A 27,671-nucleotide genomic window follows, 5' to 3' on the forward strand; every position below is an offset into this window, starting at 1 on the left:
TGCTTCACAGGCAAAATTTAATTAGCTAATTAAAATAAAAATAATAAAAAATGAAAACTTAAGAAGGAAAGAAAATGGAATATGGCTCTAGAAGTGATGTTTTAAGAAACCATGTTTAGAAGACCTTCAAGGGCTCTTATGTTTAAAATGTTGTACACAATTATATTGGAGTTTAAAAATTAGGATGACTCCTTTTCTTCTAGATTACTCTTCAAAACTGTATTAGAAAATGTAGACGTCACTGAGATATAATTACTCTTCAACTGTAATTTTCATTCAGCAATTCTTTCTTGTTTTCCATTCACTGTCCTCAAGATGTATCTAAAAGGGGCAGGCAGAATTCTAATCCTGAGAGACTGAATGATCTTTCTAAGAGATAGTATTCAGGCTGTCTACCTCAAATTCTCATTTTTCCCATAAATTCGTTATGAAGTCAACATGTTAGGATACTTTTATTATTTATATTTATATTATTTGTATTTTATGCTACTTTCCTAGGCTTGGAAATGGCCATCTTCCGATGATAATGTCTAAGAACCTCTCTGGTGATGCACCTGTACATTTTTAATGGGGTTTTCTTCACATATTCTCTTTAAACACTGAAGATTTCAGTTATTAGTCTCAATTTGTTTGGTCACCCTGCTATTGGCTATATATATTTTCACCGGCTACTCACAGATGTCCAAGTCTTTTCATCACACAAAAAAATTAAATTAGAAACTAGAAAATATTCTCACGTTACATCCGACAAACAATTTGTCTTTATAGATTAAACAGACTGATGAGATTCATCGATCTACAGTTTTCCTAACAACAAGAAAAAAAATTAAATAAATAAATAAAAGGAAGAAGATAGTCCAAAACTAGGGGTGTGTGTGTGTGTGTACACACATGCGCACATACTGATTCACACAAAAATATGACAAATACACATATATAATGAAATCCCTGGCAATTTTTTCTAATTATTGAGTAACAATAAAATTAATTTTAATATTATAAGTCATAGAAACATGCTAGAGCTTTTTAAAAATCCAGATAACAACAAAAGAAAATAAGTTGCACAAAATAATGGAGAAATGAATATAAGGATTATAGTTGGTATTCTCAGAGTAGAAAAATACAAAGCTGATTTGTCTTAAAACTACTATGGAAATTTTCAAAGGTGCTCTCTGACGATAAAAATGTGAAATAAAGATAGATTCAGATTCAGACAGGTTCAGAACAGACTTTTATAAATGACTGTCAATACAGACAACTTCAGTTATAGTGAACTTATGCTTGTTTTTTGTAGATAAGTAGTCAGCCAAGTGTGTGATTTGATACCAAAGATGTGAAATCTGCATATAATGAAAGCTTTTTTATACTCACTTGCAACAATGCGTCTTCCATCTGCTAGAATCATTTCTCCATTTTCTACTAGAGTTTTTAAAATACAGGTGACATTTGTTGGGGCTTTGTCTGCCTCATCTACCACCAGAACATGACCCAACTTCACTGCTTTAACCTTTAAAGACAGAACATTTATCATAAACAAACAAAATGGAAGCAAATGTTTTAAAATTTTTATCACTCATTGCTCTGGGTTTATAATAGCAGCTAGTTTTATTTTAATTTATGGATATACTACCACAAAGAAAGTGTGTAGCAGAGCTGGAAACAAACTTATGGACCTCCACCAAAAGCTTCACATTGTTACTGCACTGTTAACTCTGCAGGAATCACTTTAGTTCGCCTTAGCATCAAATTACTCCTATGTTGGTGATGTCTGCATTTTGCACCCTAGAGGAGGGGAGATTTAAAACAAGTACAACAAATACAGAAATATAAGTGCCACGGGAGTTAAGACGATTGAGACTTCACAATCAAGAGTGCATATTAGACCACTGCATTTGTATGGCTCTAAAAGAGTGTAGGATTTTAACAGATCAGAATGGCTGGTGAAGTGGGTATTCAAGATAAAGGGAATCAACGGTCAAACTCAAGAAATCCCGGGACTTACTGAGGGAAGCGTGAGTATGAGTAGTCTATCTTCGCTGAAGCAGGGATTAAACATAAGAGAGAACAGGGTCTGAAAGGGTAGATCAGGTCTCTGCTACTAAAAACTTGACTGCCAGACTGAGAAATATGTACTTCATCACATTTAATAATAAATTCATAAGGATTTATGAGTTCAGGCATGACAGGAACAAAGCTTGGAGCTACACCTTAGGGTGTCCTACCCGGCAGCAATATGCAAATGGACTAAAAGGGTATTACCCTAATAATTTGGTAAAAAAGTGGTTTGGGGGACCTGATTTTAGAGGAGGAGGCATGCAAAAGTGGAAATAAAAAGCACTAAACTGATCTGAAGAGTGTTTTGGAGGTATAATCTATAGTCTTGGCAACTGGTTAGATGGGAAGTAGGGAAAGGAGAAAGAGGAAAGAGCTCTAGGTCTTAGGTGTCTGAATAAATGACGACACTATGAAGAGAAAGGTAAAAGCTAGGAAAACCTTTTAAAAACATTTTAAGAGGGTAGATAGGGGGAATGCTCAATGAATTTAAATGTAAACCCAAAGCTTATTTTTTTAATAGTAAGAAATTTCTCATAACATAAAATGAACCATATAATAAAATTTTCTCATTATATAGTTTTGGCAAATAATTTTAAGGAAATACAGATTGATAAATAGATTATTCTCTCTACCACAAATATTTTATTCATATTCTAAAAAAAAAAGCTGGTAAGGGTTTTTCTTTTTAATTTTAGGATAAAAATAAACTGAATTTAAAAAGAGGGAGATGGGGCACCTGGGCGGCTCAGTCGGTTAAGCGTCTCTGCCATCAGCTCAGGTCATGATCCCAGGGTCCTGGGATTGAGCCCTGTGTCCCTGCTCAGCAGGGAGCCTGCTTCTCTCTCTCTCCCTCAGCCTGCTGCTCTGTCTGCTTGTGCTCCCTCTCTGACAAATAAATAGATAAAAATCTTTAAAAAAATAAAAAAATAAAAAGAGAGAGAAAATATATACCTTCCTAACAATAATCCAACTTCAGCCTTCACACCCCTCCCTGTTCAGGGAAAGTCAGGCCCAACCTGGGAGAATTCAGGAATGAGATTCGAAAGATTTCAATCACTTCGAAAGCCTCTGGACCACAGAGGTTCTCATGTTGGCCTATTGTGCCACCGATACAAAGGCGTTATCTACACAGAGAGACAGGCCTGGCAGGCCAGGATTTCTTTGGGTCTTATGTGAAAAGGTGAGGAATGGGTCTTTCCAGCTACCCAAAACACGGGGCTAATATTTTATTCATTAAAATCATTTAAAAAATTTTAGAAGCATTATCTAATTTTAAACTCTATATATCTGAAAACAGCAAACTTTTTTTTTTTTAATTCTGGAATGATAAAGAAATCATTAGAGGATTTCTATCATTCCCTAAGTCATTCCAAAGAGAGAAGAACAGAATAGGAAAACATTTTCTCAATTATTGTATTTAAATGTCCGTTCCCCAAATGACATATGAATGAGTGTCTTCCAGTTGAGACGGAAATCCATTGGAATCTACGGAAGATTTACATATCCCCCCTCGAAGGCTGAAATACAACTATCATTCAGAAAAATACAGTCGAGACTATTCATATAGTTGGATTACTAACCAAAGGTGAGTCTTCATATACAATTAGTCCGTCTTTAACAGAAGGCTGAAGAGTAAGGGTTTGTACCGTGGTGTCCCTAAAATTAAACCAAAACATTTTACAGTTAGTAAGAAAATACACTGACATGAATAAAAATACAGCACAGAAGGACTTCTTTGTTCACCATCCTGCTTCTCTCAAAATGAATAATAACAAATGAAATTCCATCCAGCGCCAGTATTTTGTAGGTGTAAATATAAATTACAAGGGTTTGGGAATCCATCCAGGTTTACAGATTATTCAGGTCCTTTACTTCTCTTTTTCCTTCTAGGAATTTCCCTTGTGACTATTTTACTCCTCAAAATCACCTCCTGGGGGTGAACAGGAGAGATTAAAAATATATATTTGCATTAAAGAAATAATATTTATATTATTTGAAAAGAATTTTGATGCTGAGTTTGGTGATGACTGCTGTGCTCATGTGGCCAATTAAGGCAGTTCTGTGAATTACACATTCTGGCCCAAACTGCCGTCAGTGTGTGCAAAAGCCAGACTGCCTCACCCCCCTTCCAGAACTACAGATTTTTGAACATTTCTGCTAGGATTAAGGCACTCCTTTTTCTTTTCTTAAATCTCTTTGCTAGCATGTGCCAGACCTTCCTTTAGATCAGGATATTCAAATTATTAATAGTGAGCTATGACTTCCTCACACGATGAGATATGAAGTTCATACCACCTAAGAATATTCTTTTGCCAAAAATGTGTACACAAGCTGCAGGTGACAGGCAGGTCCAGACATGTTCAAGGGGACCAATTTTATATCTTCATCTTTAAAATACAAAATCCTATGGCCATCTCGATCCTGTCACACGGAGAATTAAATGAAATTACTTTAAAAATGTGAGTAGCACCTTTCTTTATAAGAATTCGAAGTTGTCTTTTCAAACTACCCTACCACTTATTTAAGTAATAAACGGAGTGACAGTTGTGTTCTTTTGAGTACCTACTATGTGTGAGACTTGGAACGTGAAGCTCAGACCTTAGTGCTATAATACGCTTCTGAAATTTCTCCCCAAATGCTAACATTTATAACATACTAAAATTATAAAATGTGTATCTCTTAAAAAAACCCAATAAATACCATATGACAATCACAAATAAAGCAAACCTGAGACATCATTCAAGTGAATTTTTGCTTTAGCAAAACAAATTTCATCAAAACCAGTCAACTGCCTTGTGAGGCAGTTGTGGGGTAGTGGAAAGAAGATTTTGGAGTCTGACCAATCAGGACTGAAATTCTAGTTCTTGTCACTTATTAGCCATCTGATCTTGGGTAAGTAATACAACCCCCACCAGGAAGCTCCATGACGGAGCAACGAGAAAGTAGCTGGCACAGCGCACGGCGGAGAGAAAGAGTGCAAGTACACGTCAGCTTTGGCTGTTTGTTGTTCTCATTCTTGCTTTTGTTGCGACTGAAGTTCTTGCCTAACTTCCACCTGATCTTCAGGTTTTTAGCATAGTTGGTGCTTTTTAGCAATCCCCTCCTTGACCTTTTCTAGACCAGGTTAGCTGACCCTACTGTATGTTCCCTTTGAGCCCTGGATCTCCCCTATTCCACCCCTAACACACCGTATTGTAATTACTCATTTTAATATCTTTCTACACAGATTGTAAGACTTAAGACTGTGGACCACATCTATCTGTCCCTCCTCCTGTTCCCAGCATCTAATGGATGTCTGGCTCACAAGATGTATTTAGTAAATATTTGTTAAATAAATGAATGTATGAACAAAATGACAAAAATGCTAAAAGTTAAAAATCAACACTGTAGCTCATAGCACAACATACAGTATGTGGATTTCCAAATTTATTGGATCATGGAAACCCCCCCCCCCTTTTTTTAAACAGAGGATCTGGAATATAGAAGCTACTTTAGTAACTGTTGGGTTAGATTAAGGCTGACTCTCCTAGATGTAAGGAATCTTTACTAATTTATAAGTGTGTATTAGAAAGTACAGTCATATCGAGAAGTACACTTGGGGTTCACTATTCAAGGGACTACCGGGGATATGGTTTATGTCCATCGTGGACTCTAGCTGAGTTGAATTTAGACTTATTGTTAAGAGTAACTCCTCCATCAGAGTCCTCATTTACCAGGGCTTGAGCAGGTATATTGGCAATACAATTATCAACATTTATAATTTCTAGACTACTCCAACTTCTTTGCACCTAGCTTGAAAGGCTTCTCCCTCTAATTTGACTGAATGGCAACTGGCTTCTTCAGAGAATTCCCTGGAGGTCTGGCCTATTGCCCTTCTTGACCCCTCTTTCAAGCTCCCACTCTTGAGATTCTGGCTTTTATGGGTCTGATGTCTGTCCTGTGATCTACTAGCCCAAGCACTACACTTTACAAAGATTTCCATATTATTCTTTCATATTGGTTAAAATTCAAATTAAAATGGTCTGAAACAAAGCTTTGAAGATGTTAAGAAAAGTGAAAACATATTGTGACACTTTATTGGTGCTTATCAACTTTTAGTAGGGATAGAATGTTTCTTATGTAATGCAATGTAATGTAATGATATCTAGTCATAGACCCATTTCCACATTCCTGGGTCTTATAAGTCTCCTGTAGGACATAGTTATCTTCTACTAAAAAGTTAATTTTTAGAGTTTTAAACAAGTAAGAACACAGTTTAACTAATTTCACTTAAATTCGCTGTTAATATTCTAGTGATACAGAAGGGGGGATGGGTGAGGAAGAGAAAAAGATGTGTTCACACAGATTTTTATAGCAATATAATGAATTTCTCACCTCATTTGTCACATATTTAATGGGCAACAACATGACACCTTCCAGCACCAAAATGGAAAAAGGAACTCTTATATCATTGTCAGTGGGAAGGAAATGCAAGCTGAATTCCAATTTTAAAAAGGCAAATATAATTGTTCTGTAACAGCTGAATTCAGATAGGATACAACTTGCCAAATTAGATTTATCAAAAGACTTTTGTGCTAGAAATAAAAACCATAGTTTAATGAAACATGCACAAATCAGATGATTTCCAAAAGGGACTACAAAAGAGAATGAATACAAATGGAAAGCATGCCTTTCAGTGGAATATTCTGTGAGAAAGAGGAATTTATAGAAAAAAGTGGTTTTGTTCTGTTCTTTTTATTGATCCTCCATCCTATACATCAAAGGAAAAGCTCAGGTTAGTAAAATGTGTCAAATAATATGCAATTAGAAAAACTGTTTGGCTTATATGACAGTAAATTTCACTGGTTATGTAAAAGTGGAAAATAACCTACTATCTTCTGCATGGTACTTAATACAATGAGAAAAAAAGCTTGTTTTTCAAGGTATCTTACAAGATTATAAACTTCAACTTAGTTAAGTGATAAGGTAATCATTATTGTCACAAGTAGCATATACTGACTCTTAAAGCCAATACAATGATTCTTTTGCAGAAAAATTGATTAAAATCATTGCTCTGTATTTAGGAACATCTTGGATCAAAAGATACTAGTTCTCCACACAAACAGGCAATAATCTTAAGAGAGTATTTTATTTGCTACAATTTTAATTCTATTACCATTGTTCTTCTCAAGAACAGCTTTGAAAATATAAGCTCACACGAAAGTTTAAATAGAGTCAATAATTTCAATAATATTGGGGAGAAGGAAATTTAAAACACACCCAAATCACATTTTCTTAGCCTAAGGTTTAATAAAAAGATGGTTTTCCAGTATATAACTGTTATCTGTAATGACTGAATTAATTGGAATGTTCAGCTAACTGCTGACACAAATGTTCTCACTTCTCACTATCTTGCAGACTAAAGTTGTCTATCAATTAAAGCCTGTGTAGATAAAGGGGTTACTCAAAGAAATATGGTGCTAAACTCTATTTTTCTTTTAACTCTTCTTTTAAAGTTTTTTTTTTAATAATTAGAGTTATAGTGTTTCGATAGTAATTTAAAATCATTCTAGATGCAATAAAAGTAATTAGGTTGTATAAAGACCAGGTTTTTGTCAAAATAAGGAAAAAGAAAATTGGCCTCTGGGGAGCAAGCCCAATCTGTTCTTGAAATGTTGTTTGTAAAGGTACATTAATATCTGCTAATTCACTGAGGAGCAAATGATCTCAAAATAGTGACGTTTATTTTGAAAATGATATTTTAGTAAGTTATGTTTAAACTGGTTATGGTTAGCTTTCTTTTAGGAAAACAATAGTAGTTAAACATAAGAGTGAAGGAAGAAAGAAGACACCTAAGAGTTTCAAATAGTTAACAAAAATTATCTCTAACTTCGTAGTTCATTAAATAAAATTGGCTATAGGAATAGACTACTCATTAATACAAACCAAACATGAGAAAGGAATGAGAGAATATGGCACATAGGGGCACTTAACAAATATTTGCTGAATATTTTTAAAAGGGGATGATTATGAAAATAGAAATAAAGGGTAATTTTTGCCAATAAGAGATAAGCATAACATCACTGATTTACAAGAAATGATGCTGAAAGATATTTTCAAGTGAAAAAGAGTTCATGGCATCATCAAGAATGTCATTTCCAAAGGCTTATTTTAAATAATCAATGAAATAAAGGTAAGGGACACTAATAATAATTTTCACCAATAAAACAGAGAGTGGTACTTAGACATAGCTAAGGCAACAAAATTAAGATTTAAACAATGTTTACATTCTGGGCTCTCTTGAAAAAGCAACACACCACTTCCCTACCCTTGCCTATAAAAGGCAAATATATTTCGCCATATTGAGAGAGAAACTTCCCAAGGCCCTCAAACAGAAACAGCCACTACTATAGCAGTCCTGCCATACAATACAAAAAAAGGAAGACAGATTAGCTGTGATTACTGCAGTGTGTGTTAAAAACCAGCACTGGCCTAAATCTGAGTCTTCCAACGTTGGTCAATCACTTACTCTCTCAAAATCCAGGATTACTCATCTCTAGACAGGGAATTAAAATAGAATATATGAGGAATGTAGTAGAGTAAAAAGCAAGGAAGCTGAAAGTGGAGAGAGGAATAGTATTATTATATGTGCTTTGAAGGAAAAGTCCTTTTCATAAGATAAGCAAACTATTATTTCTGCCAAAGTGACTGAAAAGACTCCAGCTCTTAAAATAGCTGTTTGGGAGGACAAACAGTTTATTTAGTAGTCAATCACTCATCACTAATGTGTCCAGATGCAAAAACTCCTAACAAACCATAAAAGAAAGGAAGACATTAGGGGGATAATATTTATGGAAGGAAGTTCACTGTGATGCAACACTTCGCTCTTCAAGGGTACGTTCTCACTGGGAACAGCAGGTAGAAAACAGCCACAGCAAAGCAGTCATCCAATGGAAGATAACATTTCAAAGTATGCTTCATTTTCAAAATCTACGTCCCTCCTCACATCTCCTAGCACTATATTAACACTTCTTTAAAAAGAAATTCCTCCAATACACAAAGCCATGCTGATAATCAAATCTTTTAACAAAATCTGAAAGTTTTGAGCTGTCCAGCCTCCAAAAATAAATCTACTAAAATGATATACTTAAAGATTGGATCTTTTGTCTTTACTCTGAAAACTAGCTTTCTTTCTTTCTTTTTTTTTTTTAAGATTTTATTTATTTATTTGACAGAGAGAGTGAGCCAGTGAGAGAGGGAACACAAGCAGGGGTAGTGGGAGAGGAAGAAGCAAGCTCCCAGCAGAGGAGCTTGATGTGGGGCTCGATCCCAGAGCGCCGGGATCACGCCCTGAGCCGAAAGCAGATGCTTAACGACTGCGCCACCCAGGCGCCCCTGAAAACTACCTTTCTGGCTTGATAAATTTTAGGAACTCAACGTGATCTAATTTCTTTGTGGGAACTTCATTTCTCCTTTCCAGCCAAAAAAAGAAGTACAGCTCTGCTGGTCCCTTGTTTCCCTTTTCCCCTGACATTAAACAGTGAATATTCTAATCAGTTTTTAAAAAGGAATCGAAGAACAAAATGCAGATTCAGATGCAAAACTGAGTGAGTGGGCAAAGATACACACAGATGAAAGCAGATGGTGAGGCTGGGGAACACAGTGTCCACCGGATAAATCTTTATCATAAAATACAGTAACGAGTAATTTATATTTTTTAAAAGACTCAGTAATTGGGTAACAACATAAAAGTGTTATAGAGTAAAAAATTAATAAGTGAATTCCTTTCCCTATATCAGGATATTACCTAATCTTTCACTCAAGAAATATGTATTGAACATTCACTAATGGGCATCACTTTAGATGTTGGAGAAGTATCTGTGAACAAAACGGGTAGAAATTCCTTCCCCCGATGAGCTTAAATTCATAATATATTTAAGTGACCTTAACTCACCATACTAATAATGTACCATCTTTGGTACAGTATGAACTAGGCTTTGCATGAGATTAAATACTGAAAGATATTTTACCAGAGGCAATTCAAAATAAAATTGAAATACTTTTTTTTTTTTTTAAGATTTTACTTATTTATTCAACAGAGATAGAGACAGCCAGCGAGAGAGGGAACACAAGCAGGGGGAGCGGGAGAGGAAGAAGCAGGCTCATAGCGGAGGAGCCTGATGTGGGGCTCGATCCCATAACGCCAGGATCACACCCTGAGCTGAAGGCAGGCACTTAACCGCTGTGCCACCCAGACGCCCCTGAAATACCTATTTCTGATCTCGAAGACAACGAAACAGCCTGCTGCTACCGAAGTCCATCAGAAGACTTAAGCCCACCAGCCCCCATGACCCTGGCTCGGCACGTGTCTTCTCATTAATAACCCTAAATACATTTTCCGTGTAATACTTACTGCCTAAAACTCATTATGTAAATTGCATTTTGTATATACCATAATATTGTTTGGTATAGTATAATCTTGAATTATTTTATCCTCATTTCTGACTGTTTATCAACTTGAAAAAACTCATAATGCTCAGTGTTAAATTTATCACACTTCAAATACTCAGGTCAAACAGAAAATAGTATGTAAATAAGCACTATATTTGGAGAACTCTTAAAGGAAATCCAAGTTTAAGTTTTCTATAACATACCTATCTGATTTTTTATGATAGATTTTTAAGGGAAGACACTACTGCACTGTAAGAAAAACAAGATATATCACATTTATTTGTTAGCTATTTGCTTATTTATTTTTTTATTATGTTCAATTAGCGAACATATAATACATCATTAGTTTTTGATGTAGAATGTGGAGATGAGCACTGGGTGTTATAAGCTGTATTGCTTTCAGAAGCAAAAGTTAAAGATTTCATTTCAGTCTCAGCCGTTTTCCAGTATCATTTTATTTTTTTATTTTATGTTCAGTTAGCCAACATATAGTACTTATTTTATTTTTTAAAGATTTTATTTATTTATTTGAAAAAGAGAGAGAGGACACGCATGTGCAAGTGGGGAGAGGGGCAGAAGGAGAAGCAGACTCCCTGCTGAGCAGGGAGCCCGATCTGGGGCTCAATCCCAGGGCCCTGAGATCATGACCCGAGCCAAAGGCAGATGCTTAACTGACTAAGCCACCCAGGCACCTCCATTTTATTATTATTTTTTTAAAGATTTACTTTATTATTTTAGAGAGCGAGAGAGAGCACAAGCAGGGCAGTGGAAAGGGGGTGGGAGAGGGAGAATCTCAAGCAGACTCTATGCTGAGCACGGAGCCTGATGCTGGCCTCTATCTCACAACCTGAGATCGTGACCTGAGCCAAAACCAAGAGTGGGATGCTTAACGGACTGCACCACCCAGGAGCCCCTCTAGGGTCATTTTAATGGGAGTCTCCAAGGACTTAGAGGTCAGAGGATGAAAGCAGAGCTCTAAGCACATTTCTTTGTCATCTTATGTTTTATCTTAAAATTTGATGGGGATTTTGAATGCTACTCCATAACATACTCAGTTGTTTCAGTACGAACATGGTCCAGTCACCATTAGGGAAACAGCAACAAGGAGCTGAGCGAATACGTGCAGGAAACTGGGTTGCGCTGATGACAGCTGACACTGCAGAGCCAGCTCAGCCTCTGGCCACTTTTGCTCTTCTGGTATCTATCTTATTTCTTGAGTCCAAATATAAATAAATGAGCGGTTATAAATGGCCATCATGTTTCCACTGCTTTATGAACTCTGTCAGGCTAATCACTGTGGAGGGCCTCTAGAATGATGCCGCAGAGGCCGTCACAGCACCTTCTGACTCATGCTGGTGGGCATTCCACCAGCTCATCTTTTTCAGATAGCAAGCAGCTTGCGTCACGTTGGGGCTTGAAAAGTTCTCTCACCTGCTGGGCAATCTCTACTACTCGAGGATGAATAGGAGGCTGTGGTTCGTTTGTCTTGTTCTCTCATTTGAATTTAGGGATTATTGCTGTTTATTTAAGGTTAGTCAGGAGATCTCTAAAACCACACCAGAAAAGGAAAAAAGTACCGATCATAGATGCAACTTACAAAAATAAAAGGCATGTTTGTAAGATGCAAAAGATTAGGAACAGGCTACTGTCCATCATTGCTACTCAAATGTCAGTTTCTCAGTGAGGCATTCCCTGGTCAGCCTATTAAAAACTGTAAGCTCTAGTCCAGCTTCCTCCTCCGCTTTATTTTTCCCCATGGCACTTACCACCTAATGTACTATGCGTTTTAATTATCTTGTTCTCTCTCTCTCTCTCTCTCTCTGTGTCTCTCAAAAGCAACTAGAACATAAACATAAAGCTGGAGTTTTTAACTCTTCTATTCCTGATGTAATCACTCAAGCTAGAGAAGGGACCAGCATATAATAGATGTTCCACAATGTTTGTTGAAATGGATGCATTCCACTCAACTATTTCAGTCACACACTCCAAGGCTGTAATGAATTATTGGTAGTTTCTTAAGCACTATGAAAATTGTGTCTATTTTTTCTGAAACCGTTTTCTTCCCTTCCCTCACTTTGCCTGGCAAACTATTCAGGCCATCCCTTAAAGGCTCAGCTCAAATGTTGCCTCCTCTTTGAAGCATTATTTGTTTCTCATTGTTATCCTCCTGGTTGAACTGTTTGATAGAAAGTACTCTACACTTAAGAACTTTTTAGTTGCTCATATGACTGTCCTTGACTGTGAGGACAAATCATACCATCTACACACAAGGGGGTATCATCTATGTATCTAGTGCCTATCACTGTGCCTCATAACCTTCTAGGCATGCAATAAATGTTTGCTCAAAGAATGAATGAGTGAATGCGTGTATTAAACAAATATTATGTACTTCCAACATGGAAGGCAGATTATTAGGTATGATGGATTATAGAAGATCAGAGATTTTGTTCTCAGGAAGCACACATGATAGAGATATAAAACCAACATAGTTCATGTCAGAGGGTGAGAAGCACAATAATAGAAATTAAAACAAAGTTCAGTGGGAACATAGAGAAGAAGGCAATTAATTCTGACTAAGAGAACACGGTCTTGGTGATTAAGTATTATTTTAACTGGCAGGTATGGGTAGAAAACGCTTCCAGGCAGAAGAACAGACAAACATGTAGAAGTTCGGAGATATAAGAGAAATTTGGGGGAATGCTGAGCATGTCTAGAATACAGTTGCATGGAGGGGAGTAGAGCTGGCCAGGTGAGGTGCGCCAGAGTGTTCAGTTATCTTAAATGTCATGCTCAAGAGTCTGATTTCATTTCATGGAAATGAAGGACCTGTTCATTTCAGAGAGAGAGGACTCTAACTGGATGTCTCAAAGACGGATAGGAAGGAGGAGACACTGCGTTTATTCATTGTTTAACAAATATTTATCAAACATCCACCATGTTCCAGACATCATGCCAGAAGGAGGCAGTTCAAAGACACACCCTTGCCCTTAGGGAGACCTCACGGATCAGCAGGGGAGACAGAGGTGGGAACATGTAATTGTGATAATGAATGACATGCACAATAGCACAGACTGTTTGTTCAGTGGCTCTAAATACACAATCAAAAGTTTTTTCTGAGAAGATACATTCTAAAATATATAAAAACCGTAACAAAAACTGAGCTAAGATGAAAAACAATACCTTAAAAATGCTTTTAGATTTTATTCATTAATAATATAAAAAACTTGTTCTCATTAAAAATTAAAGAAGGATATTTTCGGGAGAACAATGTGATTGACTTTACTATTTGTGTGATGTAAAGGTCTAGTCCTAAATTCAATTTATTTTGAGACCTGTTAATGACTATTATAGCTGAAAAAGCACTCACAAAGACATGGAGATCTGAATAGAAGGGCAACACTGACTGTACTCCCTATAGCACAACATGCATCTTTCATTCTCATTTATCAGACTTACAAAGGATTTTGTTACAATCAGGCTTGGGAATTTCCATCTCTCCCGATGTCCATCAATGGCTCTGCAAACTAATCAATGCCACATTTTATATTTTGAACAAATGGGTTTAAAACTCACTGCAACTCCTCATTTATGAGATTTTTAAACACGTCAGGAAATTGTATTTTTAATCGTTTTAGTGTGTAGATGAAACACTTCAGGAATATATGATCTGTTTCTACATTTCAGCACTTCTGACACCACATGTGTGGGTTTTTCAAACCCAACAATTCTCTTATTCTCTGCAGACACCAACTGGGTGTCTACAAGGTAATTCAATTCTGCCCTAACTGCGGGGTGGAGCAAGCACAGACCCCACTGGTCAAGGGCTCAGTTTTGCGAGACTGCCCCCCCCCCCCTCCAGGCCCCAGTTGCAAGTCCTGGGCCTTCTATACTTTTGACAGAACAACTGTAAGTCAGGGGTTCCCAGGACCCCCTCCTTGGGTTCCATAATTTGCTAGAACAGCTCACAGAACTCAGGAAGGCACTGTACTTACTACTCCTGATTTATTATAAAGGCTACAACTTAGGAATAGCCAAATGGAAGAGATACATAAGGCAAGTTATGGGGGGAAGGGAGAATGTGCCTAGAGGTTCCGCGCCCTCTCTAGGCACACCACCCTCCCAGCACTTCAGTGTGTTCGCTAAGCCAGAAGCTCACCAAACACCACTGTTCAGGATTTTTATAGAGGTTCCATTAGGTAGACATGATCGATTAAATCATAGGCCATTGGTAACGAACTTAATCTGCAGTGCCCCTCCTCTCCTCTCGCAGAGTTGGGGGGTGGGGATGGAACTGAAAGTTCCAACCCTCTAATCAACAGGGTTGGTTCCTCTGGCAACCAGCCCCACTTCTGGAGCTATCCAGGAGCCCAAGAGTTACCTTATTTGCATACAAAAAGACGCATCTCACTCCTGAGATTACAAGGGTCTTAAAACTGGGGAAGAAGATCAATGTTATAACAGAAAGATACCCTTATTACTCAGGAATTTACAAGAGTTTTAGAAGCCCCTATGCCAGGAATGGGAATGAAGACCAAACATATATTTCTTATTCTATCACACCACCACAGGGTGAAATATATTATTCCCAGCACCAAAAAAGTCTAACCATTGAAACAGTTATAAACACCCGATTTAAAAATGCTCTCTGCAGAGAAGTTTTTTTTGCTTTTGTTTTGTTTTTAGAGACAGAGAAAGCAGAGGAAGGAGAGGCAAAGACAGAATCCCAAGCAAGCTCCACACGTGGCCCACAGCCTTTAGTTGGCTCCACCTCATGACCCTGGAAACAGGACCTGAGCTGAAATCAAGAGTCAGATGCTTAACGACTGAGCCACCCAGATGCCCTAAAGATATTTTTTAAGTAGTTATTTTCCACTTTACTGCTAAAGCATGACTTTTACCTGGAAGGATCAAATTAAATGCTTTTTTAATTTTTAAAATATTTGTTATGGGGCATCTCTCTGACAGTCATTGAACACATATCAACAAATTGTGACTTCCTAACTTCATAAAAGACAAATGTGTAAGTTTGATAGATCTTTTAAATACTTCACAATAAGAATACAAGTGAGACTGTAGTGTGAAAGATTTCCATGGTTATTTCCTATCTCATTACAAAATACTGAAATAATTCTGGTTTTATTTTAAAAGTCTTGGTTTTATATGCTGTATCAAGCTGGTGACATCCTGTAGCACTTTGTGCAAGTCTACTTTCAACTTCTTTGTAGCAATGCTTTGTTCCGAATCATTATGAAGAGAATAGTATTCATGTGTGGTGTCCTCTGTAACTTTACTCCAGAGACTTTTCTCTTTTCAATCAAATCAGATGCACCATCTGATGGTTTTACTTGCATAATTTTCTGCCAATTTTCTTTTATTTATATTTATATTATTAACACTATTTTCAAACCTGACTTATTTTTCAAGAATCTTTTAAACCACTGTCCAATCTGCGAGGGCCAGCTTAGTTAAAACTAGGTAAGTAAGACTTTTCTAGGCAGAGTTGATGAGAAAGGGCATTCCAGGCTGTAAGAGCTGCATGTGGCAAGTTATGGAGTCATGAATATGCATGTGATACTTGGGAATCATAAGCAGTTCATATGGCTTAAGCATAAGTATGTGGGAGAGAAAGGGTGGAAGTTAAGACCAGTGAAGCAGATGGGGTTCAAACTGATGGACTGGATGCTGTTGGCAGGGGGAGTCATCAGAGGGTTCTGAGCAAGACAGTAAGTGATCAAATTTATTGGTTGGAACAACATGAAGCGTGAGAAAGATAGCCTGGAGGCTGAGTTCTTAGCCAGGGTACTACTGCAATAATCTAGGCAAGAGAAGATGAGGAATGGAATTATGGCCCAGAGGAGGAGAGAAGGAGATACTACATCTATTAGAAGGGTGGAACTGAAAGGACCTGGTTACAATGCTGGAGTGCTGGGAAAGAAACTAATGCAATAGTCCAGGCACTGCCAGTGACCGTGGGGAAGGAAAAGAGGAAGATATTTAGGAGACCTTAAAAAATGACGACATGATTTCATAATGATCGGCTGTCAAGACAAAGGGCAAGGAAAGATAAGAGGTACAGGGTTTATAGACCAGGTGACTGGATACAGGGTTCTGTGAGGGCAGGGAGGAAGCATCTGTTCTTTCCTTTACCAATCACGCAATTAACGCTGCTTTACTCATACCTACCACGAACCAGGTAGAAAGGGGGATGGAGGACACTGACAAAAGAAAAGTTGGGATGAAGAGATGGGTATTTTTGATTTGAAATGCCCCGGAGATACCAATGTCGGTATTTTTAAAAGAAAAACGCAGGTCTAAAGCCAAGAAAAGAAGGGGCAGAAGATGTGGCACTCACCTATATAGTGATAGAACATAATACAGACTTATAGAGAGGAGATTTAATTTTAACTGGCTCCCTACCACATACCAGGTGCTGTCCTAGTTACATGTGACATATGTCATTTAATCCTTATAATAACTCTCTGATACAATTTGGGCTCAAAGAGGTTACCCAAACTCATGCTTTCTTTTAAAAATGTGAGGTTCAGTGGCACAGTCTGTTGAGCATCCAATTCTTGGTTTCAGCTAAGGTCATGATCTCATGGTCGTGAGATCGAACCCCGCGTTGGGCTCCACGGTCAGCGTAGAGTCTCCCTGAGATTCCTTCTCCCTCTCCACTGCCCCTCCCACTCGTGCTCTCTCTCTCAAATATTTTTTTTTTAAATGTGAGGTTTCCATTTTCTTTTAGCTCAGTTTTACAATAAATGGTTTATGATTTTTGACACAGGGCATTCCTGAAAATCATATCTTAAAACATATTAATAGCGTTGACTGAAGCATTACTGCCATCTAACCAGTTATAACCAAAAACCAGTAAGAAGTATTAGTAACACTGTTCAAGTAATGCACAAGCAGAACTGGAGTCTTTGGTGGAAAATGATAATTAAATACAACTGACACTGAGAGTTGGTTAAAAAAACCCTTACATTCAGAGCGTGTGTGTGTATATAATATAAAAGATATCTTTGTTGGTACAGTGTGCAAAACCCATGGTCCTATCTCTTGCTTTACTGAGCGTCACTTGGCTACAGGCTCACCCTGTTTCCTATTCTAATCAGGGAATGAGATACAGGACCCACTGGTCTTGCTCAAAGAGGTTATAAATCTCATATTTGGAGATTTATAACGAGTCGCATATACTTCTGTCTCTGGCCCTCCATTTTCTGATGATCACACCAGTATTCCCCACAGTACCCCAATTCCCTCTAATCCCACTCCCCTGGGTCAGACCCTAGCTAGGCCCGGTACCTGAGGCTGTTGGCTGGAGTCTAATTCCAACCTATCACTAGCCTAAGTTCTCACCAGCCTCTCTCTAGTCACTGTCACCTGTAATCTTTTACGGATGCATCTTGCATTGGGTCAGTTCATCCACCAAGTCTCCAGAACACACAAAGCCACTGAAATGCTAGGATGTCTTGCTGCAAATCCCACCCCAATTATGAAGATGGTCATCGCTGCCAAATGTATCCATTTTCTCCTTATCACATTAGCCTTTAAAACATTTTCACATAATTTCCATGATAGCATTGATCCTTCCCTGTTTATTGTTTATTTATCTATTGCATATTTCCTCATCACCACCAGATACAAAGCTTCATGTCAGCAATGACCTTGTCTGTCTTGTTCGTTGCTGTATTTTTCAAGCCCTAGAACAATGCTAGAGACTGCGCTGCCCTTGAGTAAAGGTTCCCTGTAGTATATGCTGTTGGTGCCCTACACAGATCTCCTTTACCACCAAATGCACCTAGCCCCCAGCTACTGCAGCCATGATTTCTGAAAGCTCATAGCCATACCCTTCTCCAAAGAACTGCCCTCCAGCCGGAGCTATGCTGCCCAGGAATGCCTGGGAGGTCACAGGTCCCCCCTTATCCTCTCCTAGGGGGCGGCCCATAACCAATGATTTACTGATACGGGGGCAAAAAGCTGGCCCTCGTGCTTCCAAATCAGGTAACCGGGTAGTGTCATTCACCCAGAGCTCTCTGTGAGGAGGCTGAGGCCAGACTTCAACCAAAACCATCTCTTTTCCATAGCTGCATCCTAACTCCTCGCCTCCCTACAAGTTTTATCTCAAAGCACGCTCTCTAAAATTACTTCCATCTTGGGCTCTGCTTCTAGAATACCCATCCTAGATATTTGTTGACTGTTTGAATGAATGAATGATGTAAAAAGGTAGAAACAATTCTTACATTTTCTAGCAATGTCCTAAATTCTTCCTGTACAAAATACCACAGATATATTGCAGTTAACAGAAAGTACTTAACAGAGTTGTGAACTGAGCAATCTTATTAAGATGCAAATGTACTTAATCTAAGCACCTCATGCCATCCCCATCTGCTTTTGTCACTGCCGCCATTATCCGAAGAGTCTGGCGAACAGCAATATTTGCCTCACTTATAAGGAGCAGCACTTTATGAAGCATTTTAGATTTTAACAAATAAAAAGACTGTTGAGAAGTAGAGGGCACTGGCCCAGGATATGTCTTCACTCTCTCTGCTTACCTAAGGGTGCTGTGAGAAACCGGCCACTCATGCTCACTGGAGAGGCCAAGAGAGAGAGAGAGAGAGAGAGAGAGAAGAGCAGATATAAGTGGTTAGGATGTGATGTTAAGCCTGTTCAGATAATCTGATATGGAAACAATTGTCAACTTGAGTTTATTTTTATTTTCGTTACAACTAAGGACCTTTTTTAATCCTTCCCACATCAGAATAACCCTAAAATCATTATGGAAATCAGTGTGAAAAAATAATTCTCTTTAACAAAAATGTGTTTTACAAGTTAAAAAAAAACCCCACAAAGAATTGGAAGGTTATAAAGTAAATTGACATTAGTGACTGATTTGAAGAAGGAGAAATGACACTGGGGTGGTGGTTGAATGGGACTTGAGCAATAATTACAGCATTTTATTTCTGTAAAAGGAAGAGTAGAATCAAATTTGAGAAAAATATTAACAGTTGTTAAATCTCAGTGAAAATTTGGGTATGTGTTATATAGTTCTACTATTTATATAGTTCTAATCCATTTTTTGGATTTTTAAGGTTTTTCTCAATCTAAAAAAGTATAGAACACTTGACAGGAATGTGGCTATTCTCTAACGGCAAGGGACATGGCAAAACTAAGACAAAATGCAAAGGGCATCGGTGGTTCTCAAGCTTTCTGAGCTTGTGGCTTAGGAAGTACAAATGAAAAATCGTCCTTGCTTCCAGTCTTCTCTTCCAAAACAGCCCACAGCATGCTGGTGGCTGGTACTTCTAGACTCAGGGGTCTGTGTGCAGCTCTGACTCAGCAACCTCTACGACCCTCAACCTGCGGCTTGAGCAACGAGAGAGCTGATGCGGCGTCGGCATGGGAGGGACATCATGGACAAGGCCACAGGAATTCATCTGGTTTATGTTCTTATGAACTCCCTGCGTGACAGCTGATGATATACCTCAGGAGAGGCAAAGTAAGGTTAATAATCAGGAAAAGTGGTCAAGAAAACAGAAAATGAAATTTTGTAAGATGTTACTATTGGAAAAAATGGAAAAATATGGAATAACTGGCCAAAAGAGAGACCTCAGGGTCAAGTTGAGCAAGGATTAGAAATACGAAGCTAGAATTTAAAAAATTAAGCAATTATACATGGACTGTAGTCTGGAAAGTAAGACTTGTTTGGCTGACAGTCTTACCACATGGCAGTCTTACTTTAGTGAGGAATTGACTAAAGTTCTTTAAAAAAAAAAAAGAAAAGATTTATTTTAGAGACAAAGAGAGAAAGTGCAGGGGCAGAGGGAGAGAGAGGGACAGTCTCAAGCAGACTCTGCCCCAAGCGCAGAGCTTGACACAGGGCTCGCTCTCACAACCCTGAGATCATGACCTGAGCCGAAACCAAGAGTCGGACACTTAACTGACTGGGCCACCCAGGAGCCCCACAAATTGACCAAAGCTCTATCGTCATGAAAATACTATTCAATCAACACAACAAAGTCAAGAAGCAACATAGTACAGTGGTTAGAGCACAGGACTGCTGCCAGGTTGTAAAAAGCCCGCTCTGTAACCTCGGCAAAGTTATTTAACTTTTCTATGCCTCAGTGTCCTCACTGGCAAAACAGAGAGGGGAATAGTACTGATCTCAGAGAGTTGTAGTGAGCAGTAATGAGTTACAATTTGAAAACAGCTCAGAACGGTGCCCAGTTCAGAGGAGCTGCTGCGTACATGTTTGTTAAAGAAACAAAAATAACACAGAAATTTAAATGGATTTGAAGATCATCCAGAAAGGAGTAAAAAATTATTACAAACCTGAAGATCTACATGGAAAGGCTGGAGAGGGACTGGCATAACTCCTTTAGTGAAAAAGAGGCAGTAGACGCATTCTTAGTGGGAAAACTACTGTCCAATGGCTGATAAAATTGGTTCTAAAATAGCTTTTTCAAATTCATAGTGGGTAAGATGAGACAGGACTATCTCAGAGGTTTTGCACAGCAGCTGACATGTGGCGCGTCTGCAGTCCTCTAATGCTCTTATCAGTGCTAAGGATGTCTTGATGGCTCAATACTAATTTTTTCTATGAGACTTAGAAAAGCTTTTAGTTTTTCTATTTTCTGTCAATACAGCTATTTTCCCTCTGGGACTTTGTGAATTTCTAAATTTATACTGCCGCATTCAGTTTTCTTCAGCCTGAGGAAAGTCTTGTATGTTGAATTATGCTGTGCCCGTATCATCCTCTTGGCAACAACCCTCGCCTCTATGCACGTAGAGCCCATGTTATACCAAGCTGCCTCTCACTTCCTGGTTTTTAGATAGTATGTTTTCAATAACCATAATGCCCTGTTTTCTGTTCTATACTTAGAAAACTCCTGCTGATCTCTTAACATTCTGTTTGAGTGCCACCTTCCCCAGACACCTTCACCGTATCACATGCGTATACTCAGAGTTGGGCACCTCTCCCCAGTGTTCCCACAGAACCTGCACATGCTTCTTTCATAGCTCAGATACAGCACTGTATTGTAAATGTTGTAGCCCCACCCACCGACAAGCAAGCGAGCTCCTCTAGGTCAAGATCGATAACATCATCTATACATCATCAGTGCCTTAAAAGCCACTGACATACAAGAGGAATCTAATAAATACAAATTAGATAAATGAATTAATACATAATGAATAAACCAGACTCTTGCCCTCAAAAAGTGCCCTATTTAGATGGGGAGGCATGGCTGGGAAAAGTGGAGGGGATGCAAATGAGATGTAGAAATTAAATACAATGCAAATCAGAGTGAGATAAGAAAGTGGGGTATGTAGGAAGAAACTAATATTTATTAGTTTGCCTAAATATTTAAGTGCCTAAAATATGTCAGACACTGTTCCTTTCCACACATTCTCTCATTTAATTTTCACAACCATCCTGCCACGTATTATTATTTCAATTTGATAAGTAAGGAAGCTAGGATTCAAGAAGTTCAAAGCCACCAAAAAGTTAATGGCAAAGACAGGACTTGATCTCCAAAACCCATGTTCTTTCTTTCTCAATGGTACAAATGTAGTCCTATGCCATTTCAGGAAGGAAAAGTTACATTCAGAATGACAAATCAGAAAAGGTTCCAGGTAGAGGTAACAATGCACCAAATCGTGAAGGATTAGGAGAGAAACAAAATGCATTTTAGATGGAAGAATAAAGACAGGCATGGATACAAGCTCAAAACTTGTGAGTAGGACACAGAATGGTCCGGTCTGGAATAAGCTGAGCAGACACGAAGAAAATCCCACTAAAGAGAAAGTTTGGACTATATAGGGAACCTAGGAACTCTATACGCACCATGGGCATCACTATTAGAAAAATAACCAATCAAGAGCATATGGGTCATGCTAATGACTGGATCTGTGCTGTCATCTTCATATATGAAGGCGAGCAAATGGAAAAAAACTGGTAAAATAAGTATTTCAAAGCCCTACGAAAATTCTTAATATAGAAGTGTACTTTTATCCAAGAGGAAATGTAGCTACAGAAGTTGACCTATCATGTGTCCTCTTTAATGTCAAAGTAATATAACATTGTGGAAAAACAAATAAAGAGACAGTACTTCACAAATATGAAGCACGGAGTCTCTTCTGTTTGTAATATATATCATAAAAGTAATTATACCCATTAATCTTTTAAATTACCTAAATCACACACAGGACAACATCTTGATTTTAACTAAAGACACAAATTGCCTAGCGGCGCCTGGGTGGCACAGAGGTTGAGCGTCTGCCTTCGGCTCAGGGTGTGATCCTGGCGTTGTGGGATGGAGCCCCACATCAGGTTCCTCCGCTATGAGCCTGCTTCTTCCTCTCCCACTCCCCCTGCTTGTGTTCCCTCTCTCGCTGGCTGTCTCTATCTCTGTCAAATAAATAAATAAAATCTTAAAAAAAAAAAAAAAGACACAAATTGCCTAGCTTGCTCATTTTTATGAGATCTGATCATGAAAATATAAGATGGCAATACTTAAAAAATATACTGGTTTTATGTTTTATTCATGTACATTTGGTGATGGTTTAACTTATCAAGAGAATGTGTTGAGTGGCCCATAACTAATTTTGTTGGAATGACATCTATAAACTAAACTGAATGTGATTATTTAGACAGTGACATTGCAAATCTATGAAAAGGAATCTAAAATAAACAAAGTAAAGACATTAGGTAGGTTACCCATAGATCAGAGAATTCCAGAATATTTTTTTGGACTGCTGTTTTTAGGTCTTTTAAAACATATGTTATTCTTAAAGCAATTTTATGACTTTAAATATTATGGCAAATATAGTCTTAAAGTTTTATATAATGAAAAAACTCCCCACATTGAAATCAAGTTTAATTAATGAAAATCCTTTAATATTATATATTTTAAATAGAAACAAAGTTTTTCTTCCAACTTCTTATAGTATATTAAATATCGAACATTGCCAAATAGAGATACCTGGGTCTGGGTTAAAATGAGTAGATATTTTATTTGTAATAAATCATCACTCAATAATGTAGCAATGGGTGCTATAAACAAAAATAATACAAATATTTGGTTTTGAAATTTATTACATTTTGAATTTAGAAAGTTTTTCCATAAATAACACATCTATATACTTACATGGGCAATGTCAAATTACCACAGAACATAAATAAGCAGCATATAATTTTTTACTATTTATGGGTCACTTGTTCCCTTAAGACAAAAGATTGGTATAAAAGACACCGTAGGCAGAAAGTAAGGCATGGTATCTCTCTCTAATCTTCTAGAAATGACCTTGTCTACCTTTCTTAATCAGAGATGAAAGAACTGAGACCCAAAGGGAAACCCAAGGATAAAGAGTCTCAAACACATATATAAATTAAAGACTGAAAATCTATTATTTAAGCATTCATATAAAAAAGTTTAAAAAAGAAAAGTACATTAAACCCAAAGAAAATAAAAAGAAGGGTATAATAAAGATAAAATCAGAAATTATTGAATATAAAAGAAACACACAAAAGCCAAAAGTTGGTTGCTTGAACAGACCAATAATGTTGATAATCTCCTGGACAAACTGATCATTTATGAATAAAAGAGAAGCCAAATAACCAAAAGCAGGAATAAAAATGACGATATCATTACTGAGCCTAAGGACAGTAAAATATCATATGATATTATAAACTTTATACCAATAATTAAAAAGAATAATTCCTAGAAAAATAAGACTTATCAAAACTTCTTATAACTATTAAAGATAATGAATTATAAGCAAAAGGCCTGTTTACAATCAGTGTGACAGTGACATACACCCAGGAATAATTACTAAGTACCTGTTTTATTTCTTTGCCTCCTTTTTTTCTGATTATGCTAAGTAACCTCCATAATTTACAATCAGAATTGACTGATGCAATTCAGCCTAATACATCCTTCTTTAGAAATATTTTGGTGTTTAACATATACAAATGGGAAAACTGCCCCATCATACAAAGGACTCTCACATAAAGTGACTTCTTTTTTTCTGGGGCATAACTTTGTGAACTAATTTCAACCTCTGATGTCATCTTTAAGAGAAGTTGGTTTTTTGCTTAACTATTTTAAAATCGAAAATTTAAATTCATTTGTTTTTGCTCTAAATTGACATTACATGCTTAAGTGGCATCAAAATATATACTAATTAAAAGTTTCAAATAATTACATATTTTTAAGGGCACCACTATATGGTAGAAACTAAATACAATGAAACCAAAATAAAACAGCTCAAATTCTCCTAAGAATGAACAACTGCAATGCTCACTGTATCATACTTAAAATGTAAAATATGGGTCTTTCCATGTGCCTTGTGGCTCAAAAACTAGAACTGTAATGTTATAAATAAAAGTTATTCATGTGAGAACTAGCAAACTAGTCAAACTTCATGATTCTTTCATTATTTTCCTCAAACTTTGTCCATAAGGTAGAAAAGCTGGTTTAAAAGCTTAAAGGTGAAGGGAAAAAGTAGTTAGTTTTTCAGATTCAGGGGATAAAATACTGAAATAATTATAAACAAGAACAGTATGATAGCTCCTTGAAGATAGTAATTATGTTTCTTATTTCTTTATCTCCTAAAACACCTAGTCCTATAATCTTGACATAGTAAATTACTAAAAAAAAAAGGGGGGGGGTTGAAATTCTTAGGTTTACATAAGGCATCATTCATACAAAGAAGAATCATGAGAAGTTGAGGAAATAGGCTAGAAATTTTCTGAAACTATGTAGGCAACCTGTACAAGTTATGAAGTTGAGTTGGCCTTGCTAAGCTCTATTAAAATCAGCAAATTAAAATTCGCACATATTTGGTTAAATTTATTCCTAAGTATTTCATGTAAATAATATTTAAAAAATTATTTTATTTAAATTCAATTAGCCAAGGTATAGTACATCATTAGATGTCCCCCTGCTTCTGCTCTTTCTCTACCAAATAAATAAATAAAGTCTTTTTTAAAAAATGCCTCATATCAAGTTGAGGAAGTTTCCTACTATTTTAATTTGCTGCAATGTTTTATTATGAATGGGTATTAAATCTTCCCAAATGCTTTTTTGGCAATGATTGAGATGATCATATGGTTTTTTTCCCTTATGCTATAAATTAAATGAATTACATTATTTGATTTCCAATGTTAAGTCAACCTTATAATCCTGGGATAAAACCCACTTAGTTATGATGTATTATCCTTTTTATATATTCTTGAATTTGATTTGTTAATACTTGTTATGGATTTTTGTATCCATGTTCATGGAAAATGAATTATTTATATAATGCAGGTCTGTTGGTGAAAAAATATTCTCAGCTTTTGTTTTTCTGAAAATGTTTTTATTTTTAAAGAATTTTTTGCCAAATACATTATTCTACACACTTTTTTTCTCCTTTTGGCACTTTGAAAACAATCATTTCACTGAATTGTGGTCTGTATTTCTTTCTTTTTTCTTTTTTTTTTTTAAAGATTTTATTTATTTATTTGACAGAGATAGAGACAGCCAGCGAGAGAGGGAACACAAGCAGGGGGAGTGGGAGAGGAAGAAGCAGGCTCATAGCGGAGGAGCCTGATGTGGGGCTCGATCCCATAACGCCGGGATCACGCCCTGAGCCGAAGGCAGACACTTAACTGCTGCGCCACCCAGGCGCCCCTGTATTTATTTCATATGAAAAGTGAGCAGTCATTTTTATCATTTTCCCCTGTATGTAATATGTCTTTTTTCCTTTGGCAGTTTTAAAGATTTTGTCTTTTAATTTATAATAATTTGAGTATAACGTACTTCATTTTGGTTTCCTGTTTATCCTGCTTGAGATTCACTGAGTTTCCTGGATTGGTGATTTTATGCTTTCAATCAAATTTGGGAATTTTTCCACCATTATATCCTCAAACATTGTTCTGCCCCATTCTTTCTCCTTTCTTTTGAGACTCCAATTGCTCATATGTAAAACTGTTTTTTTAGAGTTGCCATTCCTATATTGAGAATTCCTAATTATTCCCTCATTATGCTCATTTTCCCCCTTTAAATGCCTGAAAATATTTATGGCAACTGTTTTATAGTCCCTGTCTGCTAATTCCACCATCTGTCATTTTTGGGTTTATTTCTATTGACCAATTTTCCTGCTTCTTTGTATGTCTAGTAATTTTCTATTGAATGCTTGACATTTTGAATGCTATGTGTTGTTGAATGGATTTTAAAGTCTTCCTTCCTTTCATGTTAAGTTTGTTTGGCTAAGAAGTTAGTGTACTTTTGAATAAGAGTGATCTTTTAAAGACATTTCTCCCTTAATATCTATCCTCTTAGTTTTTAAAGTCATTCTGTATGAGAAAAACTTTTAAAATACTACTAAATAGAAGCATCCTTGTGTTCTCAAGGCTTATGTTGTAACTTATTAAGGATGGGCATAGAGTAGGTTTCATTCTAGGGGTAGATTGGTTTTACTTCTAATGCACAGACTTTACATGATATCTTCTGAATACCAGGAGTGTTTAATGAAGGCTCCTAACCACCTGGGAGATCTGGTGGCTGTTCAGCTCACAGATCCTTGGTAGTTGTAAGTTTCCTAGTGTTTGTGAGTCTTGTACTGTTTTATAATTCTTTTTTTTTTTTTAAAGATTTTATTTATTTATTTGACAGAGATAGAGACAGCCAGCGAGAGAGGGAACACAAGCAGGGGGAGTGGGAGAGGAAGAAGCAGGCTCATAGCAGAGGAGCCTGATGTGGGGCTCGACCCCACAATGCCGGGATCACGCCCTGAGCCGAAGGCAGACGCTTAACCGCTGTGCCACCCAGGCGCCCCCTGTTTTATAATTCTTTACTATGGTAGGACTTATCAGGTACCACTTACTCTGTAACAGCCAGAGGTATAAATCCCAAGAGGGAGCTTTTGACGATCTCTCAGCTTCATATTGGTTCTCTTCTCTTTTTCCCATGACTCATTAATTCTGCCTTCTTTCCCCGTATCTTTTTCTCTTAAGAACTTATCATTATTTAATGAAAGGACCCAAATGAGAAATTAATTCTTGCAAATCAACCTAATGTTTTTTTGCACTACACAATATTTTTTATCTCCTGGAATTAAAATAATAATTCAATCTAGCTTTAAGTTGCCTGTTACTTGGTATATTCCTTGATTTCTCTATTTCTTTCTCTTTCTCCCTCTCC

The 27,671-nt window shown here is 37.1% G+C and overlaps 1 protein-coding gene across 4 annotated transcripts in view; it reads right to left on the reverse strand.

Moving 5' to 3' along the window:
• Window positions 1-27,671, reverse strand: part of VWA8 (von Willebrand factor A domain containing 8) — a 336,953-nt gene that overhangs the window by 140,201 nt on the left and 169,081 nt on the right. For all 4 annotated transcript variants that reach the window (XM_026493342.4, XM_044381840.3, XM_044381841.3 and 1 more), the window contains 2 exons: window positions 3,636-3,711; window positions 1,372-1,507 (listed from right to left, as the gene is read on the reverse strand). In XM_026493342.4, coding sequence (XP_026349127.2) covers window positions 1,372-1,507; window positions 3,636-3,711 — 212 coding nt within the window. The remainder of the gene's footprint in view (window positions 1-1,371; window positions 1,508-3,635; window positions 3,712-27,671) is intronic.

Source organism: Ursus arctos, unplaced genomic scaffold, assembly GCF_023065955.2.
Source record: "Ursus arctos isolate Adak ecotype North America unplaced genomic scaffold, UrsArc2.0 scaffold_10, whole genome shotgun sequence".
Classification (NCBI taxonomy): domain Eukaryota; kingdom Metazoa; phylum Chordata; class Mammalia; order Carnivora; family Ursidae; genus Ursus; species Ursus arctos.